Source organism: Pan troglodytes, chromosome 6 (genome assembly GCF_028858775.2).
Source record: "Pan troglodytes isolate AG18354 chromosome 6, NHGRI_mPanTro3-v2.0_pri, whole genome shotgun sequence".
Classification (NCBI taxonomy): domain Eukaryota; kingdom Metazoa; phylum Chordata; class Mammalia; order Primates; family Hominidae; genus Pan; species Pan troglodytes.
The window spans coordinates 91,084,893-91,111,312 of record NC_072404.2 but is presented as its reverse complement, the minus strand read 5'-3'; the positions used below and the strand labels follow the sequence as shown (position 1 = coordinate 91,111,312).

Sequence of the window (26,420 nt, the reverse complement as noted above, 5' to 3'; positions counted from 1 at the left end):
ACATGAGTGGGATCTAGGGTGTGCGCTCCTTATGAGAATCTAGTGCCTGATGATCTGAAGTGGAACAGTTTCATCCCAAAACCATTCCCCGCTCCCCGGCCCACCCCCACCCCCACTCCACACCCTTGGAAAAATAAACTAGTCCTTGGTGCCAAAAAGGTTGGGAACTGATGCCTTACTACTTTGCCAGTGATCCCAGAGGATAAAACTCTTTGTTTTGGGCTAAGAGGGTGACAATTTCATTCGAATCGTCTCCTAAACTGTCAGAAGAAGACACATTTTTTTAGTTCTTCATTATCTTACCTCACTTATTTCCCACTCTTTCACTCCCTATTTTATCTTTTTTTTTTTAAACAGGGTCATGCATAAAATCCTGTACATATTAAATTCTACTCAATTACATTTAGGTAGTGACCCATAATGTGACCACAGGGTTTAGTAATGTCATGGCAAGTGGTCCTAATTTCATCTTGCCTTTTTCAGAGAAATAAATGTTATGGGCCTGAGAGGAAAGAGCATGGTCAGAAAAGATCTTTATCAGGTTTAGGTTGAGGAAAGACTGTCTGCTTTCCATTTCTAGAGTGAAACTGCCAATTTCCGGGAGATAGTTCCTGGCAAGAGGAGTGGGAATTGACTTTGCAAGTATATTCCTATGATAATTCTGTTTTATTCCCTGACTTTCCTATAAAAGCCTTGCTATTGTTAAAAATAGAGACAACTACTCTCAATCAACATCTCAGCTGTGTAGATTCATGGAGATGTTCCAGCAGTTGAGGAGGATAGAGTTGTATTTTCCCCTCTCAGGGCTGGAAGGGCAAGGAAAAGGGAAGGAGAGGACACCTCATTGCTGATTTTTAACTTTGAAAATAAGCTCTCTTGGACTCACAAGTAAGGAAAGTATTGCTACTATTCAATTTTCACATTAGTCAACCGTATACTTAGGAAAGAAAAACTTTCCTTTTGTTTTATTTACTAGGAACTAAAATGATTTTACTGGAGAAGACATTAATAAATTAGTAAGTGCTCACATATTCCATATATATGAGATTTCATACTTTCCTACCATATTTTGATTGAGTTATATTTATACTCCAAATTTATGGCAACCTGTGCAGAAAACCACAGGTAATATTATGTATTAGAGCCAAGATTTATTGGCCCAGAAATGGTAAAATCCTCCTCATTCATACACACATACACACACACACACATGCACATAGACACACATACGTATTTGTGATTATTAAATGTCTTAGCTATATAGAATTGAATGAACATACTATGATACTAAGAACTTAGGGTCTTAATGAATCAAAGGATGTTGTTTCTAGACATGTTATATAAAACAGAATTATGTAAAAACAATGAAAAATACTGTAAACCACTTATAAAATACCAAAGAAGTGTGGGAAACCATCTGTGACGTGAATGAGTGTGAGGTGGAACATTCTTAAATATTGTTTTTTCTTGAGAAGATATCAACAATATTGATTTTCTAGAGATTCAAATTATTCTTTGCTGGGTAGGAAAGATGACCAAGAATGCCTGATTCTAAGCTCTTCAGGAAATAGCTCATTCATAAATTCACTTAATAAGATAGGAAGCTTTCCTCTTTTAGCCATGGCTGGCAACTGGTACTAGAATTGCCTTCCTGCCATAAACAAATAGGAAATAGACAAAATAAGCTGTGGAAAAGATTACAACTAGAACGATGTTAAGATAAAGACTCTAAAAGTCAAACCTAAAAGAAGATGCAACTTACGGAATTTGATGGCTTCCACCCACTTTATATGGAGGTGTAAAATAATATAAAAAACACTTTTCTTAAAGAATTCGTCATTGTATTGAAACGAGAGAAGAGAGTGAATGAGATCAGCAAACCGGAAATCCTGTTACCCACTTTACAGATGGAATCACTTAAAAACAAATTTATCGCTTTTTTGCATATTTATCATTTTGTTATATAAATAGGTTCTTTTAGTGAACAATAACAAAAAACCAATATAATACTTAGCTATAGGAATAGTAGGGGTGGCATGTCTTCATAACTTTCTTTAAGATGTTATGTCAAAAAGATATTCTCTAATATTACTAGTTTAATTTCTTTAAATTAAAAATGCTTAGCACTTTGGGAGGCCGAGGCGGGTAGATCACGAGGTCAGGAGATCAAGACCATACTGGCTAACATGGTGAAACCCCGTCTCTACTAAAAATACAAAAAATTAGCCAGGCGTGGTGGTAGGCACCTGTAGTCCCAGCTACTCGGGAGGCTGAGGCAGGAGAATGGCGTGAACCTGGGAGGCAGAGCTTGCAGTGAGCTGAGATCACACCACTGCACTCCAGCCTGGGTGACAGTGTGAGACTCTGTCTCAAAAACAAAAAAACAAAAAATGCTTATATAAGCAAACCTGTTTAGGAAATATTAGCTTAAATAGTTATCCTCAACAAGATTTTCATAGCTTTTAATAAACTGCAATGTTTTATAATTCACCAAAAAATTACATTATATGCAAAAATTTCCAAACACTTGGTTTCAGATCCCACTTTTTAGGAGAATCTCTAGCGCATTGATATATCTAATGCACCTTAGAAAATGTCATTTTAGAATATATTTTTTACAGTTATACACTTTGTAAATTACTCCTGATATCTCAGATATAATTGAGATAGCTTAAATATCTCAAATATAATACCATTTTGTACAAGTGTGGATAAAAATATTCCAACTTTCTGTGAAGTTACAGAAAAATAAAGCCTTCAGAAATAATTTAAATAGTTGTGTTACATATTGATTTTGCATGTTAAAACTGTTATTTTTCTACAAGCCTTTTGGAATAACATGAGAATATTCCAAAGAGTATTCAATCTGATATTTAAATCTACACCTACAAAAACTTAATTTTGTTCTTTCTTGTTTGGCTATCAAAATGGTAGATTCAAATTTTACTCATTTTTTTTATGTATATGTAATTATGCATTTGTTTCTATATTGTCCTCCTTGATGAACCATATGCCCATTCTTTAAATACTGTATAAATAGTAGTATTTCTTCTTTTCATTCTGATATTTTTTTCAGGGCTTTTGTTTTTGATAAAGCAAGAAAACAATGCCTCTGGTTCCCCTTCAATAGCATGTCAAGTGGAGTGAAAAAAGAGTTTGGCCATGAATTTGACCTCTATGAAAACAAAGGTAACTGACTTCTCCCTAAATATTGCATAATGAAATAAAGTATAATGAAATGTATGTTTGTAATTTCTTGCCAGAGTGGTCTTTCTCACTGATTTTTCTACTATATATGAGATATTTTATGTAGTCAATTCATCCATTAAGACAGTTGAAACTAGTATCTTGACTATTTTTAGTATGGTACTTTAAGGAGAACATTTTCAAAACTTTTCATAATCTTGATTCCCTTCCTCCCTCTGTTTATTTTTATTTTTATTTTTTTTGGAGCATCTCCTAGAACTGGCATTCTCCATGTTCATTTTAGAAAGTGCTACTTTAATTCATTATAAAGTTTAAAACACTTTATATTACAGCAAATTTTGAGTTTGCTATAGTATTTTGCATTTAACAATGTTGGATAACTAAATTATAGTGATGATTACTGATGATAACAAAATATGGAGATTTTGGAGAAATGAGTTGGGACTATGTTTCATCATATACTTGAAAAAAATATTCCTTTAAAGGAGGAATTGAGACCATATTATTTGCTGATTGCCTATTCTGGTGGTCTGATATTATGTTCACTAGGTATTTACTTTGTTCAAAAGCAGAATCAAGTAAATGAAATAATTGAAGAATGTTAAACAACCGTGTCCTATTAAATTCAGATACATAACCTGGTACAATATATAGATGTTTTCAAGTTAATAGGGTAAATGTTTAAATAAAATTAAAAATAAATTCATGGTAGAAGTAAGTTAATCTTTATACACCTCAATAATACTACAAATTCTGAACATAATTCATGATCTAGTATAACACCATTCTTACTTCAAACTGTCTTCTAGGTTGCTAGCAACTGCATGTACTATTATTTGGTAGGAATATATAGGTTATTACAATTTGGTTGTCCTATCAGTTAGCAGTGGAAATGTTTGCAAAAATATGGAAACTAATAAGCAAGCTACCTCATGCATATGCATATATAAACAAAAATCCACACAATTTTACTAAGAAGGACAAATTAATTATCTTAGGTAACTTTTTGAATTCAATATAGGTTTTAAAAATCATTTAATTTTTGTTTTTAATATTTTCTTAAAATGGTCTATATATTTGAGCAAATCATAATTGCTTGGCTAGTTGAGTATACAGACTATGTTAAGTACAGAGACTGCTCTCTGGAGTTATCTATGCATATATACACCAAATTAAAACTTCTCAATCATCTGTTTGTTTTGGATTATTCAGAAATATGTTATTTTGAAAATACTAGTAGAAGCTTTAGGCAAGAAATTTCAATGTTATTTGAAATAGTTTACAAGAGTTAATTACTTACAGGTTTGAACGCAATTTTTTTCTTAAATACTGCATATGTTTTGCATAGTTGCAATAATTTTATCTACTTTCTTCAATAGACTACATTAGAAACTGCATCATTGGTAAAGGACGCAGCTACAAGGGAACAGTATCTATCACTAAGAGTGGCATCAAATGTCAGCCCTGGAGTTCCATGATACCACACGAACACAGGTAAGAACAGTATGAAGAAAAGAGATGAAGCCTCTCTTTTATACATGTTAACAGTCTCATATTAGTCCTTCAGAATAATTCTACAATCCTAAAATAACTTAGCCAACTTGCTGAATTGTATTACGGCAAGGTTTATATGAATTCATGACTGATATTTAGCAAATGATTAATTAATATGTTAATAAAATGTAGCCAAAACAATATCTTACCTTAATGCCTCAATTTGTAGATCTCGGTATTTGTGAAATGATAACGTAAACTTCATTTAAAAGGATTCTTCTTCCTCTTTCTGTCTTTGTGAAAGTACGGCATCGTGCAGGGGGAGAGGTTGATTGTGAAAAATCAAAGGTAGATGAGATTCTTACTGAGGGCTGAGGGTTCTTTAACCTTGGTGGATCCCAATATTGGTTGCACATTAAAATCACCTGCTGCAAGCCCTTGACGAATCTTACTTAGAAGATGACAACACAGAACAATTAAATCAGAATCTCCGGGGAGAATAAGGCACCAGTATTTTTTGAGCTCCCACCATGATTCCAAAGTGCAGCCAAATTTGAGAACCACTGCTAAAAGCTCAAGCTTCGGATTGACCAGCTTTTCCATCTCACCTATCGCCTAAAGACCAAATTGGATAAATGTGTTCATTACGACAGATGGGTACTATTTAAAGATGAGTAAACACAATATACTTAGGCTCGTCAGACTGAGAGTTTTAATCATCACTGAGGAAAAACATAGACATCTAATACTGACTGGAGTATTAGTCAAGGCTTATTTCACACACAATTTTATCAGAAACCAAAGTAGTTTAAAACAGCTCTCCCCTTGTTAGTAATGCATTGGGAGGGTTTACTTTACCAGGTACCTTGCTGAGCAATGTACCTTGTTAATCTCATTTACTTGTCATGAGAACCACACAGCGGGTAGTTTTATTGGTTCTATTTTACCTACATAACAAAACTGAAGCATAAAAACACTTAGTAAGTTTTCAGTGTCATGCACAACTAGGAAGTGACATGGCCAGAATATAAGCCCAGTCACCATCACTCTATAACCTGTGCTTTTAACAACTTCAGGGCATGAAACATTTGGCCGGTCAGTAGAACCCATGCTGTGATTTGTTTTTGCACTGGTGGTGATGACTGCCTTGTTGAATCCACTTTTTATTCTATTCCATTTTGGGGACACAATTCTGTAAGATGATTCTTCATTAGGAAACAGAGATGAGTTATTGACCAACACAGAAAGAAAAAGAGTTTGTTGCTCCACACTGGGATTAAACCTATGATCTTGGCCTAATTAACACTAGCTAGTAAGTGTCCAAGCTGATCATCTCTACAATATTTCAATAACAGAAAACAACAATTTTCAAAATTAGTTACTTACAATTATGTAGAAATGCCTCTAAAACACAGTATTTTCCTTATATTACAAAAACAAAAATTACGATTGGTTTTGTCCTCTCTTGAGAGTTTGCATGGTGTTACTCCCTGCATAGTGAAGAAAACATTTTATTTAAGTAGATGGATCTAAGTTTTTCATGAACAAAGGAATGACATTTGAAATCAATCCTACCCTAGTCCAGGAGAATGCATTAGACTAACCTAGTAGGGGTCTTATTTCACCCTGAGTTTTCTATGATTGTGATTCTCTGCTGGAGGAGTAAATGTGAAATAGATCTCTCTGGGAACTGGCTTCCCAGTCCAATCAGCTCTTTTACCAATGAACACTTCCTTGTGATATAGATGTTTATGGCCGAGAGGATCCAGTATATTAATAAAATCCCTTTTTGTATTCAATGAGGGAAACACATAATTTTCATCAATTAGCAGCTTATTGGAATATCTGTATTATGGTTTAACACTTTTAAGTGTTGACTAAAGATTAATTTTACAGAAAATAGAAAAAGAAATGTTTCTGTCCGGAGGAATGATTTATTGTTGACCCCTAAATTGAAATATTTTACTAGTGGCTTAATGGAAAGATGATGATAGATGATGAAATTAATGTAGAAGCTTAACTAGAAAATCAGGTGACCTGATATCTACATCTGTATCCTTCATTGGCCACCCAGCATTCATTAATGAATCAGATGATGGAATAGATCAAGTTTCCTAGGAACACAGTGAATATTAAAAGAAAACAAAGGGAGTCTAGCACCTAGAAGACCTAGTTTATATTTCAAAGTATATTTGGATGTAACCCAATTTTAAACATTTCCTCACTCGTCTCTCTTAAAGCCTTGCCAACAGCAAGGACAGAGAACCAAAAATAGTGTATATATGAATAAATGCTTATTACAGAATCTGCTGACTGGCACATGCTTTGTGTGTAATGGGTTCTCATAAACACTTGTTGAATGAACACACATAAGTGAAAGAGCATGGCTAGGCTTCATCCCTTGGTCAAATGTGGGGTGCTAAAGAAAAGCAGGGGAAATACATTGGGACACTAACAACAACAACAAAAAAAACAGTTAATTTAGGTAAAAGGTAAAATACACCACAGAATGAAGAAAAGAGATGACCCAGACTGCTCTTTAACCTTCATGTCCTAGAGAGGTTTTTGATATGGATTGCATTCAGAATTGTGGAAAGGAGCCCATCTTTTCTCTTCATTTTGATTTCATTAACTCCAATGGGGGAATTTTATTCCTGTTTTGGCCATATCTACTTTTGATTTCTACATTATTCTCTCTTCCTTTCTACCTGTATTTTTCCTAATAAATTGTTGACTTATTAATTCACTACTTCCTCGCAGTTTTTTTTTGGCTTTACAAATCCACTGGAAAGGTATATGGGTGTATCACTTTGTGTATTTCGGTGTGCATGTGTAGAGGGGACAAAAATCCTCTCTCAAACTATAAATATTGAGTATTTGTGTATTGAGCATTTGCTATAACTACTAGGTTTCTTAAATAATCTTAATATATAAAATGATATAGAAAAAGGGAAATTATAGTTCGTATGATTCATCTAAGTGAAGAGATTAAAACCCAGGGAGTAAATAAATTGTCTAAGGACTAAGGTTGTATACTATTTAGGTGATAGATATGGGGCAACCGTATGGGTTTTATGATTAACAAATAAACTTCTCACCACTCTACCATATCAACTTTTCCATAAAAGAGAGCTATAGTATTCTTTGCTTAAATAAATTTGATTAGTGAATGACTTCTTGAAAACATAGAAAGCAAAAGTCACATTTGATTCTATCAGAAAAGTGAGTAAGCCATGGCCCAAACAAAAGATGCATTAAAATATTCTGGAATGATGGAGCTAAAAGTAAGAAAAATGACTTTTTAAAAAAGTTTACTGTTAGGAATTGTGAAATTATGCTGAATTTTAGTTGCATTATAATTTTTGTCAGTCATACGGCCTGACAACCTGTCTTATTTCTATTTCCCCATATGAGGAATGCTAGTGAAGTATGGATATTAACTATTACTACTTAGATGCATTGAAGTTGCATAATATGGATAATACTTCACCAGTTACCTGAAAATGTTTAGTTAGTAATAAGTCTCTTACACTATTTGTTTTGTCCAATAATTTATATTTTCTGAAGACTTAACTCTAGAATACACTCATGTCAAAATGAAAGAATTTCATTGCAAAATATTGCTTGGTACATGATGCATACCTGTATTTGTTTTGTGTCACAACATGAAAAATGATGGTTTATTAGAAGTTTCATTGGGTAGGAAACACATTTGAATGGTATTTACTAAGAGACTAAAATCCTTGGACTTCACTCTAATTTTAGTGCCATTTAGAACTCAAGGTCTCAGTAAAAGTAGAAATAAAGCCTGTTAACAAAACGCAAACTGAATATTAAAAATGTAATTGGATTTTCAAAGAAATGTTTACTGGTATTACCTATAGATGTATATTCTTTATTATGATCTTTTGTGTAAAGTCTGGCAGACAAATGCAATATCTAATTGTTGAGTCCAATATCACAAGCAGTACAAAGGTATAAAAAAGACTTGGCCTTTTCTAATGTGTTAAAATACTTTATGCTGGTAATAACACTAAGAGTAGGGCACTAGAAATTTTAAGTGAAGATAATGTGTTGCAGTTACTGCACTCAATGGCTTACTATTATAAGCCAAAACTGGGATCACTAAGCTCCAGTCAGTCAAAATGATCAAAATTATTGAAGAGAATAAGCAATTCTGTTCTTTATTAGGACACAGTAGATACAGACTACAAAGTGGAGTGTGCTTAATAAGAGGTAGCATTTGTTAAGTGTCAATTACTCTATTATCCCTTGGAGCTTCTCAAAATAACCATATAAGGTGTAAGATGTTAAAGGTTATGGTTACACTCAGTGCACAGGTAAGCTAATAGGCTGAGAGAAGCTAAATTACTTGCTGGGGTCTCACAGTAAGAAAGTGAGCTGAAGTTTCAGCCCAGATTTAATTGGATTCTGGGCTCTTTATTCATGTTACTTCATGAATCTGTTTCTCAATTGTGCAGAAAAAAGGGGGCTATGTATAAGAAAAGCAATAAACAAACAAGTAATGATCTCAAATAAGTAATGCAAGAAATAGTGAGATTTCAAAATCAGTGGCAGCGATTTCTCAGTTCTGTCCTAAGTGGCCTTGCTCAATCACCTGCTATCTTTTAGTGGAGCTTTGAAATTATGTTTCAAACAACATCGATTCAGTTCTAGAATGTTTGACTCAGCAAATTAACAGGCTCATCTCTCTAACTTGATGGTGAATATGGAAATTCAGCTAAATGGATGTTAATAAAATTCAAACGTTTTAAGGACAGATGGAAATGACAGAATTTTAAGGTAAAATATATGAAGGAATATAAGATAAAGGATTTTTCTACCTTCAGCAAAAACATACCCACTAATTAGTAAAATTAATAGGCAAAAAAAAGTTGCATGCTCTTATACTGTAATGATTATCATTTTAAAACTAGCTTTTTGCCTTCGAGCTATCGGGGTAAAGACCTACAGGAAAACTACTGTCGAAATCCTCGAGGGGAAGAAGGGGGACCCTGGTGTTTCACAAGCAATCCAGAGGTACGCTACGAAGTCTGTGACATTCCTCAGTGTTCAGAAGGTAAATAAACCTGAATGCCATGTGGGCCATTCTATTCCCCCTATGTGTAGAACTGTAACTCACATTAAAGGTTAACAGCAACGAATCAATCATAACAAATATGTTGTTCATGCAAATGCAACTACAAATAATTATTTAAACATTTTTATACAATGTTTTTAAAACTGTTGGATTATCACCAGATTAATACAAAATAACAGAGTGAGTTATCAGTTTGAATTTCAACACTGCCTGAGACATCCCTCTGGGGAAAGTGAAAGAGAGGGTTTACTTACCTACTGTCTTGAGCTCACATACCTCAAAATCTACTACTGTGTGGCACCTGAAAGGAGTTGAATGAAGCTTAGCCTTTCATTAGCAATGTTAATTCTATTCAACCAGCACCTGCTTCCACAGAAATTTTGTCCAAACTATCATGAAGTGGTGTGACAAGGGTATATGGAACCAGAAGATAATGCAATATAAGAAGGGATCACTGGAAGCTTGACCCCATGCACATTTTGGTGAAAATGTGCCTAGAATCAAATGTGACACATAGACTGGAACTGAGTACCATTCAGGATAGGATCTGAAGAGATCAAAGCAATGGAGCCCAAACTGTCTTGAAGGCAGGCACCTTAAATCCATGTCTATGTTTTCAGCTCTTCTCACAGCATAAAAGGGCATTGTCCTTACTTTTGCAGTGGAAAACTGAATGGCTGACAAGATGGAAGAGTAACCCTTTCAGCATTGTATGTGGTTTCATTTTTCTTAGTTATCTGGCTACTGAATAGCTGGATTTTTCAGTTCTGTCAGAAACTCTAAATTTCCAAAAATCTAAGTGAAACATGGATGAAACTCTGTTAGAAAATTATTAGGATTTTGGAGTATTTGGGGAGGGGGACTACTGTAATGCTGTCCAAGTTTTATACTAAGATATCTTACCTGTTTGTTATTAACCAAATATTTTTAAAAATATTTCCTCCATAAATATTCATTTAATATTAGGTTGATATTTATCACATAAAAAGTAAAGGCTACTGTTAGCTAATTGTCACAGAGAAGGATTTGTTTTCTGTTGTTAGTGAATTTGAAATCCTTGACTTTATGTGCTACAGCCAGTTCCATCTCTGTTTGTAAATTCTTACTTTCCATTCCATATCATATTCTGTTCCCTATAACCTCTTCATTGTTTTCTTTTCTTTTAAAAATAATAAACTTTTCTATGATCACGTTATGAACAAGTCTGTTTTGTATGAATAAGTCTGAATGAATTAATATTTGTCTTAAACTTGCACATGGAAGAAAAAAAAACCCTACTTTTAGGGGAATCTCTCCTATTACAGTTTTCTGAGGTTGAAAATCATTGACAAGGGGTTTTGTTTGACCTGAGAACGTGTTTTCAAAGGCCGGTACCTTGGCCAAACTTTAAACAGCTTACTATTTTCGTTACCTGCCTGGTTCTTGTGAGAATATGATTTTTCAACTACGGGTTTATAAGAAAAACATTCATCAAAATATACTTACTTAACATAGGACTGGACTGCTAGGCGACATAGATTAAAAGTGCTAGAAAAGAAGTCCTTGAATAAATCCTATTTTCAGTTATTCTTATCTCATTAGAATGTAACTGTCTAGTATCTTTAATAATTTGAGGTCATCACACCTCCCTTAGAAAAGGGCATTGCTCGTTGGTATTAATGGCATATGATGCTATTGGTCACCGCGGCACCAAAGGTTGCAGACATGTTCTTTCTGGAAATAATTAGTGACCTGGCAATAGTGGAATAACTCTCCTGTGGGAGAAGAGAACCAACATCTGCCCTGTAGGTTAAACATATTTCAGAGACTATGAGTTAAACTGTGATATTTTAAATTCAAGCTAACACAAGCAATGTGTTAGCAGGATTTTAATGAAAAATATCCAGAATAAGAAGCATTGTCAAAACATTGGCAGAGAAAAAGAGTGACTTAGAAAATCAATAATATAAAATATACAAAATAATGTGACATGATATAAATTTCTTCTAAAATACATATAAGGGGGAAACCTCAAAATCCAGAATGCTTAAGTTGTATAATAGATGGGCCATTTCTATCCATGGATACAAATTAAATGGTAAGTTATAAAGATTATTTTATTATGGCTAAGGTAGCAACTATAAAATCATTTTGCATATTTAAAATTAAAGAAGAAAAACACCCATAATCAAACTTCAGACTGTTCAAATGAAAAAGACATATAGAACAGTATATATTTTTTGAAATCTTTGTAATTATGCTTAACACTTGGCTATATAATCACCTGAAATTTGTTTAAAATTAAAAGAATTGTATCTGATAGTCAATGATTAATATTATTTTCTTATAATTTAAAATTTTAAAATATAGTAAATATTCCAAAAGAAAACAAATATTCTTCTATCACATTTATCACCTTCCAGTTAGATAAGAGGAATAAGTTCAATAGATCTATTGTGTGAATGGTGACTATAGATAATAATATTATATTGTATATTTAAAAAATGCTGAGACTAGATGTTAAATGTTCTTACCACAAAATTTCTATGTGAAGTAATGCATATGTTAACTAGTTTGATTTAGTCCACTGACAATGTATATATGCTTCAAAACATCATGTCATACATGATAAATATGTAGACTTTTATTGGACAGTTTTAAAAAAGAACCTTATAGAGTTATACAGAGAAAATAATTAGTGCTTGATTCAAAAGTTTTAGAAAGTTGAGGTATGCAAAATCCAATTTCTTGCTTTAGCGTTTGCTTGAAATTTAAAATAAAACAATCATTAGTCATTGGAACAGATGTCATTTCTAATGATTGTCAAATGATCAAGTAAATATATTTTAATTAAGCCATAATCATTATTTTTAAAAATACAATACATTTAAAATCCCACATAATACTGACATAAGTTTATGTGTATAATTCGATACTCTATGTGAAGAAAGACTTTTAAAAACAAAGATTAAATGGCAAGTTACAAAGGTTAAATGGCAACTCATAATTTATTTTTCAAACTTTTATTTATACATGTAAATTTGTGAGACTATTTATATTTTAAACACTCAGTTTTGTTGAAGTAATCACCTGTATGGATTTTTCTGAGACTGTCTTTAATGGAATAAAACAAACACTAATTAAAAATAGATTCAGATACTTTCAAAATAACTGTTTTAGTCTGTATACTCATATCACTCCTGTTTTATGACTGAGAAAAATGAAACACATTTTTAAAGTTTGGTTGGTTAGTATGATGAGAAAGCTGTTAAATTAATCCTCTGTGTTTTCTAATTCATATACAGTTTTTGTAGTATTCTACTATTATTCAGTCCAGAACTGTACTTAGAACAAATATTGAACCGATGAACAGAAACCATTACTCTGTGAGTTTTTGTGATCTATCTAGGGCAGTAGTTAGCTTGTTTTGTTGTTTTGTTTTGTTTTGTTTTGTTTTAGAGGAGAACTTGCTGGAGCAGGTAAATAATGTACTGACAGCAATAGACAGAGCCAAAGGGCATTCCTACATATAAACTGTTACATCGTTTATATGTTCACCTGTTTCCTTGAGTACATGGACTTGGTTTCACCTGAACTGCTTAACTTTAAGAAAATTTAGAAGAATCTGAGAATTCCCAAAGCTTGAAAAGTGAATATGAGTTAAAAATTTGGCTTTCTTGAGATAATTCTTATGACTAACTTGATGGCTTGATTCCGTGGTAAAACAGCCAACTTTTCAGCCATTGACTTTGGATAAGGTGTCCAATCTAGTTACATTCCCATGCACTTTCCCTGCAATTCCTCCAATAGATGAGACTGCAACAGGAGAGCAAGTTAACTGTTGTAAACAAAAAAGCAGAGGGCAATGAGGACAATGTTGAAAAGGGTAGGGATACCAACTTTCTAAAGTTATTGCTATCAGTATATCATAAAGTATAACCAGTTAGAATATGTAGGAAATAAGTTAAAATATGTAAAACAAAAAGGCAGTTTGGGATAATGCAAACAAAATACTAAGACTATGGGTCAGAAGATTTGTGTTCCTGGCTCAGGTTTAACATTTTGTGTTTTAGGTAAGTCTCTTAAAACTTTTGTGAGACTTGTTTTCCTCACTGTAAGAATCAGATGATACCTTTCATGTTTTCATATTTATTTGTTTATTTTTGTTTTTTGTTTTTTAGACAGAGTCTTGCTCTGTTGCCCAGGCCGGAGTGGTGCAGTGGCACCATCTCGGCTCAGTGCAGCCTCCACCTCCTGGGTTCAAGCAATTCTCCTGCCTCAGCCTTCCAAGTAGCTGGGACTACAGGCACGCACCACCAGACCCAAGGTGGTCTCAAACTCCTGACCTCAGGCAATCTGCCTGCCTTGGCCTCCCAAAGTGCTAGGATTACAGGCTTGAGCCACTGCACCTGGCCTATACCTTTTATGTTAAAAGTATGGTATAAACAATCAAATAATATGTAACTGTAATATATTTAAGTATTTCAATTCAATCATGGCATGTTTAATTCCCACCCCAACAATAACTTTCATTGCTTTCTAAAATGTAACATTATTCTTGCTAACTTTTATTTATTTATTTTTAGGCCCACAACTGCAATCATAACCCTCTCTTCCCTTTACTATCAACATAGTATACTTATGCTTCTGATTTTATGTTATTTTGTCCCTTTATAATTTATCCAACTCTCATCTATTCAAGGTCCTAGTAAAATCTAGTCTCTCCTATAAAACTATTACTGCCAAATACTTAGAACTTCTTTTTTTATTTTTTGAGACGGAGTCTCGCTCTGTCGCCCAGGCTGGAGTGCAGTGGCGCCATCTCGGCTCACTGCAAGCTCCATCTCCCGGGTTCACTCCATTCTCCTGCATCAGCCTCCTGAGTAGCTGGGACTACAGGTGCCCGCCACCACACCTGATTAATTTTTTTATATTTTTAGTAGAGACGGGGTTTCACCGTGTTAGCCAGGATGGTCTCGATCTCCTGACCTCGTGATCCGCCCATCTTGGCCTCCCAAAGTGCTGGGATTACAGGCGTGAGCCACCGTGCCTGGCCAGAACTTTTATAATAGATCCTGTTATCTAGAAAGTTGCAGAGCAAAGTGAGGTCCAAGTACCAGCAACAGCAGCAATGCCTGGGAGCTTGTTATTAGTGCCCCAGCCCAGACCCACTGACTCAGAACTTGCCTCTTAACAGGATCTCAAGGTGGTTTTTGCACACATTCATATTTGAACAAGCATTGATCTGCCACACTCATAATGGAAAGTGGTCATCTTATGGAACCATCTGTTTCATTCATGTAGCTATTTTTTCTTAAAACCATTAAAATGTGTAAGTCAAGGAAAAATTTTTATAATACTGCTCAATGTAGTGATTACCAGAAAATAATTCTATTCACCCTCATTAGAAAGGAATATACGATCACAAGCTGCATTTGCTGAAGGAGGCATAATAGATGTAATCTCTTTCCTGAGTACTATACGAGAGTAGAAATTGTATATATGAATACTTATCTTTTATGTGTGACCGTAGTACTCTATCGTACATTTCATCCAACACGAAGGAACAAATAATGATACATGCTGCATCATTTTCTTTGACGGTATCAAAATTTGTGTTCTTTAAAAAAAGAGAGAGATAACTAAATGAACCTGTTAAGCATTCAAATGGAAAGCTGAAATGTAACATTGCATCACCTATGTTGAGCACTGCTATGACCCTGGCCAACCTGAGCACCTTTATTGATATGCTCATGGACTCCACTCATTTACAGTTCAGGTGCTTATTGGGTGTAGTCTGGAAAATCTCAGTATCAAATGAAGGGAAGCTGAGTTGGCCTCTTAGCTAATGTATTAATATAAATGAAGGAAAGCAGATGGATCAAGCTAAGTTGTTGCATGTTTCAGAAAGTTAATAGTTAATGTCCCTATTAGATTATAAGAATCAAGGATTCAAAAGTGATGATTCTAATACTATAATCCCAAATTACTACAAATACTCATTAGGCTAGATTCCGTTGGATAAAACTAAACATTGATGCCTCTTCCCACTTCAGCTAAAGTTAGATGATCAGTAATTGCAAGATACAAATGATGTGCTTAAGGAAGTTTGCCTGATTCATAGGAAAGCCAAGCAATGATTTATTCCACAGGATGCTTTCTGTGCTACAAATCAACCTGTCTGTTTGAGAAGTCTCACTTTCAGCAATTGATGTGATTCAGTTTTCTGTGTGACATAAGAGGCCAGCCAGAAGAGAACAATGAATTAACCTCACAAAATCATCAGTAAGAGCCTACCTAATTACATTAGCTTATACATTTTAAAAAGAGTGGGAACATGGAGTTCAATAGTTCAATAGTTCCTATCCTAAGCCAGATAGGAATGTAAACCTGCCCAGCTTATTCAACATGGATGTTCACTAACAGAAAGGAGCTGTGATTTATTTTTTTAAAATATCCGTATTCTTTGAATTGCACCAGATTTCTATATGAAGCCAGTCTCTTAAATCTATGTGGTCTTGATTATGTCATTAACCATAAAAGTATGACACAAACTCAATTAAACTTTGTATTTCCTGTGTATGTATTTGGAGGGCAAATTGAGAGAGAAACACTATTGTGCTGACAAATAGATACTGAGATCTTTGCATTTTAGACCAACACAGGAAAAATTTCCAAGGATCTGTCTTTTATTTCCATTTTCTAGATACCTTTGAGACAGTTATTGAAAAAATAGATAGACAGCGTCGTGGCCCTATAGTAAATCTGTGTGACACTAAGTACAAAAATCCCACTTAAACTGTATGATGTGTTCTATAGGGAGTAGTTTATGTCACTATTTATAGACATTAGGCCCTAATAAAAAGTTAGAATGATGTGTAGGATTTTTTAAAAATCTGTTTACTAAACAGGTGCTGTTCTTTAAATGGAACAGTGGTGTTTTTGATTTTGCTGTCAGAAACAATTAACATGCCATACTTTAATTTTATTAGTTGAATGCATGACCTGCAATGGGGAGAGTTATCGAGGTCTCATGGATCATACAGAATCAGGCAAGATTTGTCAGCGCTGGGATCATCAGACACCACACCGGCACAAATTCTTGCCTGAAAGGTAAAATATTAATGAATCATGCTTTCAGTGATTCTTTTACAAACTATTATTCACTCTATGACACACTGCTGTGGAAATTCTCTTTATATTATGTTTTCCCGATAGGACATGAACATAACATTTAGAACTCCCAGAATGTTCAGGAGTTCTTCTGACAGAATTTCTGGCCATTATATTTGGAGGAAATAGTCTAAGGGCAAAAAGATTTATGATGAGGTACATGAGAACACTGACTACATAGTCAACTGGTCAGAGTTTCTAAAATCAGCATGGTACTGAACACAAAATCATCAGCAGGGTATAGAGTGGAAGCACAAAAAGAAGCTTCTTTCTCTCTCAGAGCAGAAACAAAACAAAACGAAAGCAAACCACAGGACCAATTCAGTAATGACCACTTTGACAAGTCTTAGCTATGATTAGAGGTATTGTTACTAATTGCAGGCAAATCTCCTTCTGGAGCAGCATCTTCAGAGACTCAGGTACTGCAGGCCACACGCATAACAGCATGACATAAGTAGTGGTCATAGGGAGTAAAAAGTAGAGCAAACCATTCAGGTTGCTTTGTCCTGGTGTGTTTTGAAATTGCCCATATAAAAAGCCAATTTGGAGAAGTCAGGCAACTAATCTATCTTTTATCCCCAGGAATAGGTTTTGAGCTTAAATTATTACCCATCTCCGCCAAAAAAAAAAAAAAAAAAAAATCATGTCTACTTTTGCCCATGTATTTTACATGAAACTTTTAAGGTGGAAAAAAAAAGGAAGAAGTTCATTTATTTTGATTATAAAGAATAAAAATACAAATAATTACACAGGAAATTCCGTCCCCCACCTTTCTTTGGAAATTGCTGTTAGGTGTTTTTTCTTTGTTCTTTTTCTCTATTCTTTTTTGTTTGGTGTTATTTTTAATGAAATTAAAACTCCAGCTTATTTTCCAAATAAATACTTGTCTTGTCATTTAAGTGAGAGCAGAAGGGATATGGTAGCAATTAAAATCAAGTCACCAATTCAGGACTCTGTTCATTTGAAGGGAGGTGGGGTGTGGAGAAAGTAGTGTGATGAAGTTTGTCTCATGATCTGGTGAAGGTGAGGGCATGACCTCGAAGGGCTCTATTTCCAAAACTGAGTTGTCATTAGTAACAGCGCTATTGAAACTGAACTTTCAGTTTGAACTTTAAGCCTTCCCTAGAAGAGGACCTGTTTTCTTAATGAGCATTCTACATGAAGTCATGTTTTTGTAATCTGCCCTTAACTGGGTTCTAAGAGAAAGAGACTCGATTTGGAACCTCAGCTAGTGGAAAGGTACCACATAGACCTAACTTATTAGCCAGGGGATGATACTCTGTCCTTAGTGGGATATATAAATTAGTAGATTCAATAGTCAGTGATCAGCAGTCCTAGTAAGGCAAAACATAGAAAACGTCCTCTTTCCCCAGCTAGGTGTAGACAACCTAAGTGGAAAGTTATTTTGTGAGCTGAGGGGTGGGTGGTGTTTCCAGGCAGATTTACGTGACACTTTTCTTGGTGTGGTTTGCAGATATCCCGACAAGGGCTTTGATGATAATTATTGCCGCAATCCCGATGGCCAGCCGAGGCCATGGTGCTATACTCTTGACCCTCACACCCGCTGGGAGTACTGTGCAATTAAAACATGCGGTAAGTGAAGGTCAAATTTATTGCTTCCTTTTCCTCTCACAGACTGGATCTAAGCAGGCGATTATTAGTGAGACAGGTTAACAACTATTTAACTTGATGCTTTAATGTGTGCAGGTTTTAATATTTTAAGAATGTGTTACATAATCCTACCCAATCTTTTGCATTTTTGGAGACTGATTATTTTGACTGTGATAAATATGCAAATACACACATCCACAGAAAACATTTTTACTTATGGCAAGAGCCTAAACATTCTAATGCTATCAAGAAAATTTAAAAAACCACAGAGAGAGAAAAAGATCGGAAATGTGTGCAGCATCACAAAGTCATTAGGGGAGTAAAAGCTAGGACCTTAGATCCTTACCTTCCAATCCTGTATCCTTTACCTACCTTTCCTCCCCAGAGACATAACTTGGGCTCTCAACTGATGGTGAACTTCTTCTGGTGAGTGACAGAGGCTGCAATGAAGAATAATGAGTCTAATAGAAGTTTATCACAGATGTCTCTAATCTCTATAGCTAATCCCTACCTCTCTGGCTGTCTTTGTACCCAGCCTGCATTCTGTTTCGATCCGTCTTTTAGCAGTCCATACAATCATTTTTCTACATGCTGGCCCTTTCCCAGCTTTTCTGAATTTACAATAAAAACTATTTTTTAACGTGTTTTATATTGTTCCTTTCAATCTGTGAACTTGGTCCTCTCCTCTATGGTTAAGTCACACATTTTCACTGTTCTCTTAAACAATATTACATAATGTTTTCATTTCTTTGAATACAGGGCTAATTTTTTTCAACTGGATATTAAAATTCTTTAAAATCAATAGAATTGCATAAATTTAGTAAGGTATAATAATGTTATAAATTGGCCTGATAATATAAAGTTATGTATATATGGACAGACATGTAAAGCTAAATAACCTACATAAGATCAGGCACCAGCACCTAGAGTAAAATATATAATTAAGAGGGCATGGATTGATTTTCATATATTTCACTATAGCAGAATGATGGGGAAGTTCCTCTGAGCAAACCTAACTGAATATTATCCACACTATGGTACTGCCGAGGTAAATCTCTCTCAATCTAGACCTGCTAATAAAAGGAAATGTTTTGGACAACTCTTAATACTTTGGACAACAATAAATAACTGAAGAATCTGGAAGCCTTTCAGAGTAAAACACTGTGTTCCAAGGAAATTGAATCATGTATTTTGTCCTTTAAAATAAAAGATGACTCCTGTGACAGTGTTTCTCTGCATAGATTGGGTTGGTTCCACTCATTGCTTTTTAAGTTGTATTAGTCTTTCCATTGTTCTACACCAGTTAGGTATAATAAACCAACTGTTTCCCTTCTGATTTTTTGTGTGTATGTATGTGTGGTTTAGGTACTCTTTTTTTTTTTTTTTGAGATGGAGTTTCACTCTTGTTGTCCAAGCTGGAGTGCAATGGCACAATCTCAGTTCGCCACAACTTCCGCCTCCTGGAAGTGATTCTCCTCAAGTGATTCTCCTGCCTCAGCCTCCTGAGAAGCTGGGATTACAGGCATGCACCATCAAGCTCAGCTAATTTTGTATTTTTAGTAGAGACAGGGTTTCTCCATGTTGGTCAGGCTGGTCTCAAACTCCCGACCTCGGGTGATCCACCCGCCTCGGCCTCCCAAAGTGCTGGGATTACAGGCATGAGCCACCATGCCTGGCCGGTTTAGGTACTCTTATAAATTTTCTCTGGAATAAAACCTATACACACACACACACACACACACACACACACACACACTCACCTGCATATTCACCCAACTGGCATGCACGCACCAAGAAATCCAAATGTTGCCCTCCTCTTCAGTTCCAAACCAATCTTTAGGGTATTTTTAAAAAGAGATTGAGAGAGGCAAGAAATAGAATGACTATGACACTGGCTAGCTATTAAGTAGGTTTCTTTTTTCTCTTCTGTCCAAAAAGAGCTGGCTAGTTATGCAAGTAACATGCTATATAATTCCAATGTCTTTGTTAAGCAGAGGATAGAGTTTATAGGGTGTTAATTCTAAAAAAATGATACCTGAATTTGTAAGCCAAACCTATATCACTCAAATTTAAAAAGTCTTCTGAGCTTTGGGAATATTTTGGAAATATTTTATTAAAGGATAGCTTTTAGTTTAAAAAATACATACATGAAAGAGATATAGATATGACTATAAAGAGATGATACTTCTATTAAAGTGGATGAAATAAAATTGACATTCTGGAAACCATAAGAGATAATGTTTTATGAATATTCTTTCAAATGTTTTGGTTCACATATATAGTAAAGCCTATAATGCAAAACCAAAAATTTGGTGGTGGATTCAATTGTGCATTGATTTTCTATTGTGGCATAACAAATTACCAAAACCTTAGAGGCTAACAACAACACACGTTTATTATCTTATATTTTCTGTAGATCAGGAGTCCAGCCATAACTCAGGCAGGCTCCTTGCTAGGGTCTCAAAAGGTCCTGATCAAGGTGCCTACCACACCTCAGGTCTCATCTAAAACTCCATGTTGCATTTAAAGTTCACTAGTTTTGACAGAATTCAGTTTCCTGTGGTTTTAAGGCTGCAGTATAATTCTTCTAGAGACTGCCTAACTTTCTCTGACACATAACCCTCTCTACAATATGGCAGTTTACTCCTGCCAACAGGATAGCATCTCTCCTGCTTTGAGCTTTTGACCTCCAGACTCTCTTTTAAAGAGCTAACCTAATTAGGTCAGTCCTGCCTAGGTTAATTTCCCTTTTAATTCACTTATAGTCAACTGATTAGGGACTTTAGTTACATATGCAAAATCTCTTCATCTTTGTTGTATAATATAACCTAATCACAAGAGTAGTTCTCATTGTATTCAAAAGTTTCATCCATACCCAAGGGGAGAAGATTATGCAGTGTGTACACAAGTCGGTGGGGATCTGGGGGACCACACATGTATTTACTTGTACTGGTTGTAAGAGATAATTAATTATTATTTTTTATTCGTATCATTAACTGGGCCAGTTTTCTGGTTTTCTCTTAGTCCAGTCCAGCTGAACTCATTCTGGGTTTTCAATGTTTCCAAAACAAAGAATAAAGATAATGATTATGTCACTTACTCTCTAGAAAGTTGGAGGGGAATTTCTAAACTCGTGTTTTATCATATACTAACTGTATTAGAAAATCATAATTACTATCATTTATTTAACACCTACAAAGAGGTGCTTTCCATTGTAGAGTTAACAATCCTTATTTCATTCTTAGCAAATGGTTGCTATTAGGCCAGTGAGGAAGGGGGTAAAGAGATGGATGGCTGGAGCAGTATGGTAATTCAAGACAAGGTACATGATTGATATGGGTAGGGTATGGGGTAAAAACAGAAAAATGAAAGAAGTTGAGAAAAATTAAGTTGATATGAGGCAGATCAAGTAAGATCCAAGAGTAGCCCATTCAGTTGCCATGAGAAACACTGAAAAATTAAGCAAAGGGAGGGATCTTACCTCATTTGTGATCTAGAATAGTGATCTCTAAACTGGTGTCCATGAGACCCAGGAAAACACAAAGACTCTCTTAGGGGCCTTTGGGCATAGATTGCTTAAGGGGCTCAAGTTCCACCTCTTCTTCTCTCAGGTGAATTCCTTCCCAAAGTTCCCTTCTTGAGATACATGTGTTTCTCGGAAGCCAGGCATGTCAGCACCCCTACCCTCCCACACTGCCGCTCTTTCCTACTTTACCTGAATTTTACTGTAGCTTATTGCCCTGGGTTTAAAAACCCTGGGGACACTAAACAAAAAGATCTTTGAAAATACGTTAAACATATATTCATGCTGTTTATAATTTATGGAGTACTGATAATTGTATCTCTATACACTATATATGTGTATACATATGTGCATGTGTCCACTGTATGTGTGTATTTTTCTCTTAAAACCTTAGGTCACAAGACATCTTAAAATGTAATTTCAATGAATAAAAAGCTTTCAGAGAAGTATGATGAGGTGAGGAATAAAAGACTATTCAACACAAAATACAACACAGGCCAGTAAGAAATAAAGAGTGTGATTAAGGCAGTAAGCAGTGAGAAAAACAAGGTGGGGAAGGATGTGAACAATATCAAAAGGGGGAATGTACAGTATATAATGACAAATTGGTTATACTAGGAAATGGGATAGGGAGAGAGAAAAGTCTAAAATATTTTAAAATTATTGGGTAGACGACATATATACAAGAGAGGCATTAATTTGAGGAGAAAGATCACAGATTTAGTTCTGCTTATATTGAGATGCAGGTGCTTGGCATCCTTGTTCATAGCACATCTAAGTTCATTCTTCTCCGGAAAGTCAAGGAAAGTCACAAGTGAACAGGGATAGCAAAAGCCTTGGGCATCAGCAATTCCACCCAGCATGTTGAGAACACAAAGAGGGTTGTTTGCCCCTTTCTCCATAGCATTCATTGAATAAATATTTTCTGAGCAGCTATTATATGTCAAATAAACACTTTTCTAGTAGCTGGGGATACAGAAGTGAATAAAACAGACCAAGGCCTATAACAAGATAGAAAATTCAGAACTTTAACACAAACCAGTAAAGCAAAAGATGACACTGCCTTAATATTAGGATATTCACATCTGCCAGCCAACGTTTGAATACTGCTCTCCTTTTATTTGTTCCTTTTATTTGTTCAAAAGCTGAACTACAAATTTGTTATAGTCACTTTGCTTCCAAGCTTCTATGTTACAATCAATGTATCACTCAAAGTAAAGAATTAATGTTGCTCATTGTCTGACAAATGTGTGCCAGGGTACTCTGGGATGGGCCTTTTCAGACTTCCTTCACACTGTATTTCTCAGGAGGGGATATATACCTAAATGTCATCAGCCCACAAATATTCTGTGTATATAATTTTAACAGCGTTTTGGGCATATGGAATTTTAAGACATCACGAATATGTAATAAAATTGGAAGTCCTGCATAGTGCTTGAATGAAGTACTGATTTTTTTATGTTTTTCCCTGATTATAACTTCATATTCTGAATAACAGTTGGTTCTATATATTAGTTTCCTGCTTTTCAGAGACAAATAATAATGTTTGTTAAATTTATTGTATTTTCTTTAAGTTTTAAATTCAGGCATAAATGTGCAGGTTTGTCATGTAGGTAAACCTGTGTCATGGGGTTTTGTTGCAAAGATTATTTTGTCACCCAGGCATTAAACTTAGTACCCATTAGTTATTTTTCCTGATCTTCTCCCTTCTCCTATCCACCACCCGCTCGTGGGCCCCAGTCTATTGTTCCCCTCTATGTGTCCATGTGTTCTCATCATTTAGCTGCCACTTTAAGTAAGAACATGCAGTATTAGTATTTTTATGAAGTAAACTCCAACAGGTGCCTGGCAATTTAAAAGCTCTCTTGTGATTGATACCCCTTAGAAATCACACTGAGTATTTAGATCAGTTCACAAACTTCTTGGACTGAAGATACCTTTATACTCTTCAACATTATTGGGAAGCCCAAATTATCTGTGTGGATTATATGAATCCATGTTTTTCTATATTAGAAATTAAAACAGAAAATTCAAAACATTTGTTAATTCATTTAAAATAGCAATAAGGCCATTGGCTATTAATAAATATATTTTAATGAAAAATAGTAAAACCAGTGGCATTGTCAACTTTTTACAAATTTGGCATTTAAAAAAATTGTCTTTAATGGCACCTTAAATGAAGACAGCTGGGTGTCTTGTATTTGCTTTTGCCATCAGTCTTTCAGGATATCACATATCATGTGCCATCTGAAAGTTTCATGGTGTAAAGAACAAATGATGTCTTAACATTACTGTGAAAATAGTTTTGATCTCCTGGACCCCTGAAAGGATCTCAGGAACCTCAGGTGTCCCAGGATGCTCTAAGAGCAACTTCTTGCTATATATCAGAACATGCAAGACTGATATGGTCCCCTTAAGAGTACACTAATTAGTATTTACCTATGAGCTACTCCAATTTCCCTCAGCCCCTCGGCACCAGAAACTCGCCTCTTCTCTTATTGATTATCTTTTACCCTGATTTTCTTCATGAATCCTGTAAAGGGGAGATGGGAGGGTCTGTTTCACTTTTTAAGCTCTCTTTTGCATGATTTAAGCTCTATTATTTGCCCAGTTTAAAATCCAAAAGCCTGGTATAATCCTAGATATAGCCTTCTCCTTCACTCTTCACATTTGATTTATCACTAAGTCCTGTCAATTTTATCTTCTACATACCTTTCACATAAGAGCATTTCACTCCATCATTGCCTCCTTTGTCCAAGAGAGTATCATTTTTTAACATGAATGGCCTTCAGAGTGAAATATCTATATCCACTATTTTTCCCTGCAAAAGAGAACGTTTTTATAAGTATATCATTCCTCATCTGTAGAACACCACACACACACACACACACACACACACACACACACACACCCCTCTACACATAAATTAAAAACCCTTCAGTGATTTCCTTTGATCTTAGGGCAATGACAAAACATAACCATCTGTTACCGCCTATCTATATTTCTAACCTTATATGTGACTTCATATACCTCCACATTTCTCTCCAGGCTCTCATGCTGTCTGTTCCAGCCACAATGATTTTCTTCCTTTGCCTCATATTTTCCATGTTCTCATTATAGTCTCTTTACCCCAGCCATGCCTTCTGCTTTCAAAAAATTTTACTTTCTTCCTTACCTAGTTGGCAGCTACTCATTCACATTTCAACTAAGTTATGATTTCCTCACATCAGCTCCTTCATTTGAGCTCCCTTACTGTATCATCTCCATATATTCTTATGATAAAGTTTAATTTATAAATTAGGCACAATAAGAGATTAACAACAACAATAAAATAGAATAAAGATAACAATATGCCAGCATCACTATTTTTGTGCCTTGGGGCCATTGTTAAGTAAAATAAAGGATACTTGGGTATCAGCACTACAAAACTATGACCATTGACCTGATCACCTAGAAGGCTACTAAGTGACTAAATGGGCGGGTTGCATATACAATGCTGGACAAAGGAATGAGTCACATTTGAGGCAAAATAGAACGGAGTGTACGTTTGAAACGTATGAATTGTTTACTTCTGGAATTTTTTATTTAATATTTTTGGATGACAGTTGACCACAGGTAACTGAAATGGCAGAAAGCAAAACTGCAATTAAGGAGGAACTACTATACTTAAGTGCCCAGAAACACTTTAGAAGTGAGACCTGGGTAGATCTTTGATAACTAAGGTGTCTATTCGAGGTATTGCTCTGGAGTGAATTGTGTCTCCCACCGAATCCATATGTTGAAGCCCCAACTCCCATTGTGACTATATTTAGATATAGGGATTGTAAGTGATAATTAATGTTAAATGAGGTCATGAGAGTGGGCCTTAATCTGGTAGGATCGGTGGCCTTATAACAAGAGGAAGAAAGAGAGAATTCTGTTTGTCTACCATGTAAGGACATAGCAAGAAAGTGGCCATTTGCAAGTGAGGAAGAGAGCCCTCACCAAGGACCCAATTGTCTAGCACCTTGGTCTTGAACTTCCTAGCCTCCAGCAATGTGAGAAGATAAATTATTTTTGTTTAAATCAGCAAATCTGCAGTCTTGTTATGGCAGCAAGAGCAGACTAATATAGGTATGTTGCCATTGGAAACAAATATCAAAAAAATCCTTTCCCTTAGTAACCAATGAACATGGACATAACTTTAAAAGAACATAGTCGTCTTTTAAAATTCAGTGTGTTTATATGATGAGAAAATATTTTTTACAAATTGTATACAATTACAAAATAAGTTTTACAAATTATTTTCTTTCTTAGACAAAGCTGATTGTTTCTTTGAGTTTTCCTAATTTA

The 26,420-nt window shown here is 35.0% G+C and overlaps 1 protein-coding gene and 1 long non-coding RNA gene across 9 annotated transcripts in view; one reads left to right on the top strand and one right to left on the bottom strand.

Moving 5' to 3' along the window:
• The window catches only part of HGF (hepatocyte growth factor), a 71,984-nt gene that overhangs the window by 8,788 nt on the left and 36,776 nt on the right, over positions 1 to 26,420 (top strand). For 2 of the 8 annotated variants that reach the window (XM_063815429.1, XM_009453451.4), the window contains 6 exons: positions 3,077 to 3,189; positions 4,587 to 4,701; positions 9,654 to 9,781; positions 16,774 to 16,894; positions 18,429 to 18,547; positions 18,951 to 19,209. In XM_063815429.1, the coding sequence (XP_063671499.1) occupies positions 3,077 to 3,189; positions 4,587 to 4,701; positions 9,654 to 9,781; positions 16,774 to 16,894; positions 18,429 to 18,547; positions 18,951 to 18,958 (604 nt within the window). In that variant the 3' untranslated portion in view covers positions 18,959 to 19,209. Of the gene's footprint in view, positions 1 to 3,076; positions 3,190 to 4,586; positions 4,702 to 9,638; positions 9,782 to 16,773; positions 16,895 to 18,428; positions 18,548 to 18,950; positions 19,210 to 26,420 lie in introns of those variants that run through there. The other 6 variants (XM_063815428.1, XM_003318558.5, XM_519174.9 and 3 more) reach the window with 3 other exon arrangements.
• The window catches only part of LOC129144589 (uncharacterized), a 58,616-nt gene continuing 45,398 nt past the window's right edge, over positions 13,203 to 26,420 (bottom strand). The window contains exons 3-5 of the long non-coding RNA XR_008549028.2: positions 24,801 to 24,909; positions 18,938 to 19,005; positions 13,203 to 15,401 (exon numbers count right to left, since the gene is read on the bottom strand). This is a non-coding gene — a long non-coding RNA (uncharacterized LOC129144589). The remainder of the gene's footprint in view (positions 15,402 to 18,937; positions 19,006 to 24,800; positions 24,910 to 26,420) is intronic.